Below are 6,559 nucleotides of genomic sequence, written 5' to 3' on the forward strand. Positions count from 1 at the left end.
AAAGTCTGGCCTAAATGACATGACACAATGACTAAAATAAATGTAACTACAAGTCAAAGAAGCTTTTTATATGACATTTTAATCAATTTACAAAAAAGGTCACTGCTGGAGAGAAAGAGAGATGAGGTGTATCTTGAGAAGGAATTTATAGGATGACAGAAAAGTTGCATGGCATACCTCATTGGGGCATACTCCAGACATATGATATAACTGAAATGGGAAAAAGCATTCCTGATGAAGGAATTATATGCATCATATTATTTTCCTATTGCATTGATCACTGATCATTGATTTCTATATAAATGATCTCTCTATAAATAGCAATGATCTCTGTATACATTTCTGTTTTAGGACTAAACCATCCTGTATCTAGACAGGAACCGTGACTCCCACTGGCCAGTGAGAACATCATCATATCAGACTTCTGTGTGAAGATCCTGACAGTCTGCATGAGCACCAGGCTGGAGAGAGATTTGGGTAGCTGATTGTAATAAATTCACTGCAGCTCTTTCATGGTTTCCATCTGTATTGTACAAAAGGAGACTGTGCATCATAGACATGGTCAGAGGAAACTGTACTCAGGTCACTGAATTCATTCTCAAAGGATTCACAGATCATCCAGACATTCAGGTCCTTCTCTTCATGGTTTTCTTAGTGTTCTATATCATTACTTTGCTGGGGAATCTTGGAATAATCATGTTAGTCAGGATCGACCCCAGACTTCACACCCCCATGTATTATTTCCTTAGTAATTTGGCATTTGTAGACCTCTGTTATTCCACAGTTGTCACCCCCAAGATGCTGGCTGATTTGCTAGCAGAGAGGAAAGCCATTTCTTACACTGCCTGTGCCTCTCAGATCTGTGTATTCTGTATGCTGATCGTAACAGAGTGTTTCCTCCTGGCTGCAATGGCATATGACCGGTATGTGGCCATTTGTAACCCACTGCTCTATAGGGTTGTCATGTGTCCAAGACTTTGTGTCCAGCTAATGGCTGGGTCTTTCCTAGCTGGGTGTGTAAATTCAATGGCCCAAACAACAGGCATGTTAACATTAACCTTCTGTGGCTCCAATGTCATCGACTTGTTTTTCTGTGACATCTCCCCACTCTTATCGCTCGCCAACTCGGACTCCAGCATCAACCATATTGTGCTTCTAGCTGTGACATATTTGACGGGGGTAGTCAGTGGCCTGATCGTCCTCATCTCCTATGTTTTCATCCTCTCTGCCATCCTGCGGATCCGCTCTGCCGAGGGCAGGCTCAAAGCCTTCTCCACCTGCGCCTCCCACCTGACGGCCGTCACCCTCTTCTATGGGACGGGCCTGTTCATCTATTTACAGCCCCGCACTAGGTCCTCGAGGGCTCAGGACAAGGTGGTCTCCGTGTTCTACACGGTAGTGACCCCCATGCTGAACCCCCTCATCTACAGCCTGAGGAACAGGGAGGTGAAGGACGCCTTGAGGAGAGCAGTAAAGAGGAAAACATTCTCTCTAGCTCTCAATTCACGACCAGAGGCCATAAGCTTTAATGGGTGAATGCCTGGCCCATCTGTCGTATCTCATTTTGCAATGCCCAGTGCTTGGGATGAATTACACCTGACTTCTCTGTTGACACTGACCAGGCTTTCCCACAGCCACCCCCTAACAGTTCCAGTTTGAGACATTCAGCGAGCACCCCCTCGGTACATTTATGTTGACAGGATTGGGACCCCACAGCCCCCAAGGGTATTTTACCCTGCAGTTTTGAGCCCTTGGAGAACAAGGCCAGTATCTGTTTTTTCTTGCTTGCCTGCAGGCCTGTAAGAGATTCTCCTTTGTTTTTTACCCTTTGTATCCTTTCCCAAACTATTTCTTTCTCCTGATCATTATTAAATTGTATTTCAGCGCCTGGGAATTATATAGATATTAACCCCTACACACACACACACACACTTCCCGTGATCTCTCTCCTCTGCAGGCTGTGCTCATTAGTTCTGATGTTCTTCTTGTGATAGCTGGGAGGGGGAGGGGAAGGGAAGGGGATACAATGGTTGTGGAGCTGATCTGTAATCATTTATGAATGTTGTATGTGACCTGGTTATTGGGATGTTTCCTGTATGCCTACATTGATTTAGGTTGTGTCTACCCTACAGACCTTACAGCAGCACAACTGTACTGCTGCAGCTGCGCCACTGTAAGGTCTCCCATGGAGCCGCTCCATGCCGACGGGAGAGAGCTCTCCTTCCGGCATAATTAAATCATCCTCGGTGAGCGGCGATAGCTTATGTTGGCGGGAAAGTGTCTCCTGCCAACATAGCACTGTCTACCCTGGTGCTTTTAATCGGTGAAACGTTCGTCAGAAACTTTTCACCCTCCTGACTGACAAAAGTTTTACCGACAAAAATGCTAGTGTGGACAAAGCCTAAGTTTAATAGCCGGGATGTTGGAAAACAAGCAGGAAGAAAACCTAATGGCTTCAGATAAGCCACCTCTCAGTAAACGTGGGATCACAAGGTGACAGGGCTTGAACCATTAGCTGTGAAGATGTTTACTTCCTCATAGACACATAGACTTTCAGGTCAGTAGGGACCATTATGATCATCTAATCTGACGCAGGCCATAGAACCTCACCCACCCACTCCTGTAATAGACCCCTAACCTATGACTCAGTTATTGAAGTCCTCAAATCATGGTTTAAAAACTGCAAGGTGCAGAGAATACACCAACAAGTGACCAGTGCCCCATGGTACAGAGGAAGGTGGAAAAACCCCAGGGCCTCTGCTAATCCGCCCTGGGGAGAAATTCCTTCCCGACCCCAAATATGGTGATCAGCTAAACCCTGAGCATATGGTCAAGATGCACCAGCCAGACACCCAAGAAAGAATTCTCTGTAGTAACTCAGAACCCACCCCATCAAACGTTCCAGCCAGCTAGAATTACGCTGCCTATTTGCCAAGGCTGGGAGCAAAAATATCATAAGGACAATAAAGGGTTTTAAAGATTCTCTCTGAGCAGAGGCCAGGCAGCTGTCAAGGAGATGTTCATGTGGAACAGACCGACACAGATACTCACTTGGTGGTCTGAAGAAGTTTGGCCTTTTTAAGCTTCCAGGGGGGTAGAAAGATAGACATGCATGTAGACCTTGTGATGTTTTAAAATCCTGTTTCTCTTATGTTATGCTTTTTTTCCCTGCTGTTAAGATAAACAATACTTGGGTCTGAGAAGGCTCTTTTGCATCATTGTATTTACCAGTGGACACAAATCCTGAAGAAAAGGTGTGGAGGTATCAAACCTAGTCCAACCTGTTGGGCAAGCACAGTTGACCCATGTGGTGCTGTAGCATGGGTCCGTCACCAAAAATGAGAGGATCACATGATTCCATCCCGAGAGAAGAGAAAGCACAGGCCTGTCATCTTAAGGGGAGAGACCAGAGAAGGGCTCCAAAATGCCAGCTAGCCATGTAGCTGTAGCTAGCTCTGGAGATTGGGGGTCCTCCAGGACTAAAAGCATGAGTTACTACAACTTAAATTCAAGACCCAGTGAATCTAGCTGTATCTGTAACTCAGCCTTACCCTTTGTATACCTGTCACAGAGGGGAGGGCCTGTAACACACTCTCACCAGTGGGTATACTTCTGACAAAAGTACAGGTGGGACTAGCAGGTGATCAACACCTACCAGGATTTGACCATATTTGTTTTGAAAATGTTCACAGAAATTTGTTTTTGAGAAAAGGTTATTTTGTTTGTTTCATTTAATTTCAAATAAAACATTTGGTTCAGTTTGCTTTTAGAAACGGGCAAAAATGGTGGGGATTGCTTTTCAAAACACTAAACATTTTGAATTTATGTTATGACTTTTGAAAAACATTTTCCCATGTTTTTTCTCTTGCTGATCTCTTCTGAATCATTTTTTACCCTTTTTAAGAAAAAAAAAAAGAGAAGGGAGAAGAAAAAATGGGAGAGAATGGGAGGGAGAAACCAAAAACCAAGTGATTTTTAAAAAAATTTCTAACTGCAAAACAGATTTTTATTTCAATTTGAAATAGGACACAATTGAAATTTTCAAATGAAACAAAAGTTTTCTGCCAAAATTTTCGTTTGTTACAAAATGACATTTTTCAACCAAAGATGTTGACCAGCTCTAATTTATTTCTTTAGTGGCAGTGTTTAGATTGCAACATATCATTTGGTATGATCATTCATTAAAATTTTTTATCTCTAACTCCTAGAGTCACATTATTACATGTGAATCCCAACTTTCAGTTTAAAATAAATACATTTCTAGCCCTCATGTTTGCAGAAAAACCCCTTAAAAACCAGAAGGTAAATAGAAAGATCCCAGAATTTATCATTTTTCTATATCTCATGATTTTTAAGTCACTTACATGATTTTCAGGGGCATGACTCCTGGTTCTTTTTTTATGCTTGTGTCTGGTGATACTGCAATCGCCCTGAATAAGGACAGCATAGAAGGCCAGATCACAGAGAAAATTGTGATTCTCAGTCAAAATTCCTCCATGGTTCTCACTGTGTTTGCAGCAGCAGTGGGTGGGAAATAATGTGCTTCTAGCCTTACTTTTTCTCCCATTCTGTTGACTAGCACTTTTGGGGTGGGGGGGGGGGGGGAACCAAGCCCCAGCCCTCACACACATAATCCTTCCCTCTCCCCTTCCACCTGTGTGTGGAGCAGCTGGTGTTATTGTATAAAGATGTAGGATGTGGCTGTGGAGAGCAAAGAACATCCTGCATCTTGGAAGGAGGAACTCCAGATTGCATGGATAGATCAGAGAAGGGTAGGCTGCAGCCTACACCAAGATCTGGTTGCTCTGTTATATAATGTTGGAATAAAAGTAGGTTGATTTTTCAATTCTCTCAAGCTTTTACACAAAGAATATCACAGCCTGCATGGAGTCAGAGTAGTGAACTGATGGTAGCTACTTTCCTGCCTGCACTGTGACTGGACCTGGTCAGCTAAATGAGGGGGTTTTGCTGTGGACATTTCTTAATTCTTTTTTTGGCAAAAATTTCAGGCAAACAAAATATTATATTTTTTTAAATTCTGCCATGGCACCTCCTGGGAGTTGTAGTTCTGGTGCCTCATGCTCAGATACTCCTAGAAGGTAGGCATGCCAGGCTGCCTACATCTCCTATGATGGAGCAAAGGGAGAGTTGGACACCGCCTGCCTTTGCTATTTCCTGCCTCAAACACCCTGCAGGGGAGGAAGAACCAGCAGACAGGCACTTCCAAGGCATCCTTCATGGCCTAAGGTTACTCTACAGGCAGCCAGCCTGCCTCCCTCTTGGATGGTTCAAATAAAACTTCCCTTCTAGCTTTTTCTTAGTCAAAAATAGCTCTTGGTGGGTGCTAGCTCTATTAATATCAGATAAACTGCAAATGAAATCCCAGATCCCAAAACAGAGTCTGTTCTTAAATCTAAAGAACACAAGGTTTTTCTTCCTCTTCCCAGTCCTTCCAACCAAGGGCCTTTGCAGTCTCTCTCCTGCTCAGACAGGGCCTCTCCAGGCCTTCCTAGCTAAGGCATCTTCCCTGGCCTCAGGGTCCTAGCAGCAACCTTTTCTTACTTTCTTATAGACTTTTCCTGGGCTTACCCCTCCCCTGCAGCCACCAGCTGCCCTTTATAGGATAGTACCTGCTTCAACACAGGTATGTCTCATTCTGTAATCAGGGTTGGCTACTTCCAGCCCTTAAGAGGTGAGCCACGCTGTTCCAGGCAGATTTCCTGGGGGTTCTCACCTGGTACAATTCTCCACCCATCAGCAGCTGATGCTACTCCCACTACTAGAAGGAAGGCTGGGAGCCCATTAAACTCCTCAGCCAGGAACAAACTGCTCTGTTGTTCTGATCTTGCTGCTATTGTGATCCTTGGCCAAACTGTCACTGACTTCAGTAGTAGCAAACCTGAGCCACTCTGTGGACAATTGATTTCTGCATGAAAGGCCTGGAGATAATTGCCTGTTTTCTGCACTTTTTATTCCTGAGACTGGAGGTGCTCCACAAAAACCCACTATATTCCTAATTCCCCATGATGTAGCTTCAGAGTTAATCAACAGTGAAAAGAGGCTTGCTACTAAACCAAACACGCCTCCATGTTGCTTATCTCAGAAGAAGAAAAAGGAAAAACAAAGAGATGCCACAAAGCCATGGGAAATGCAGTTAGTTTCTGAGCATTTCTGCTTATCTCTTCAAATATTTAGCTATCTAAACAGCTCACAAGGGAGTCTGTGATAAGACCACTACCTATATTGCTGACAATCATTGTCTTAGTGTCTCTATGTGCTCCCTCATTGTCTGTTGTAATCACTGGTTGACTTTTGTTCAGATTGCAAGCTTTTAGGGATTGTGTTTGTTTGTACAGTGTCTAACCCAAAGGGATCCTAGTCCATGACTGAGGTCCCGAGCTGTTACCAAAATATATTGATGATTATTATTATTATTATGTCACAGTCTAAGAGAGTTCAATGTCATGAAGTTTTCCCAGAAGTCCGTCAAACTACACCTTTTCCTGATAGCTCTATTCCAATTTATGCCTTTCTCCAAGATGTTCAAGTGCGGTTACAT

General features: G+C 43.7%; 1 protein-coding gene across 1 annotated transcript; it reads left to right on the forward strand.

The window, feature by feature from the left end:
• The first annotated feature begins 552 nt into the window (after positions 1-552).
• LOC137154847 (olfactory receptor 5J3-like) lies at positions 553-1,536 on the forward strand. Its single transcript, XM_067550696.1, has one exon. It carries the CDS (start codon positions 559-561, stop codon positions 1,534-1,536), a length of 978 nt encoding a protein of 325 aa, XP_067406797.1. The 5' UTR covers positions 553-558.
• Positions 1,537-6,559: the final 5,023 nt, after the last annotated feature.

The sequence above is a fragment of the Emydura macquarii genome, unplaced genomic scaffold (genome assembly GCF_026122565.2).
Source record: "Emydura macquarii macquarii isolate MOO-44397 ecotype Brisbane River unplaced genomic scaffold, CSIRO-AGI_Emac_v2 contig_1305, whole genome shotgun sequence".
Lineage (NCBI taxonomy): Eukaryota > Metazoa > Chordata > Testudines > Chelidae > Emydura > Emydura macquarii.

What these genes read in the sequence shown, in the direction of transcription:
- LOC137154847 (XM_067550696.1), top strand. Translation starts at nt 559, where the DNA reads ATGGTCAGAGGAAACTGTACTCAGGTCACTGAATTCATTCTCAAAGGA.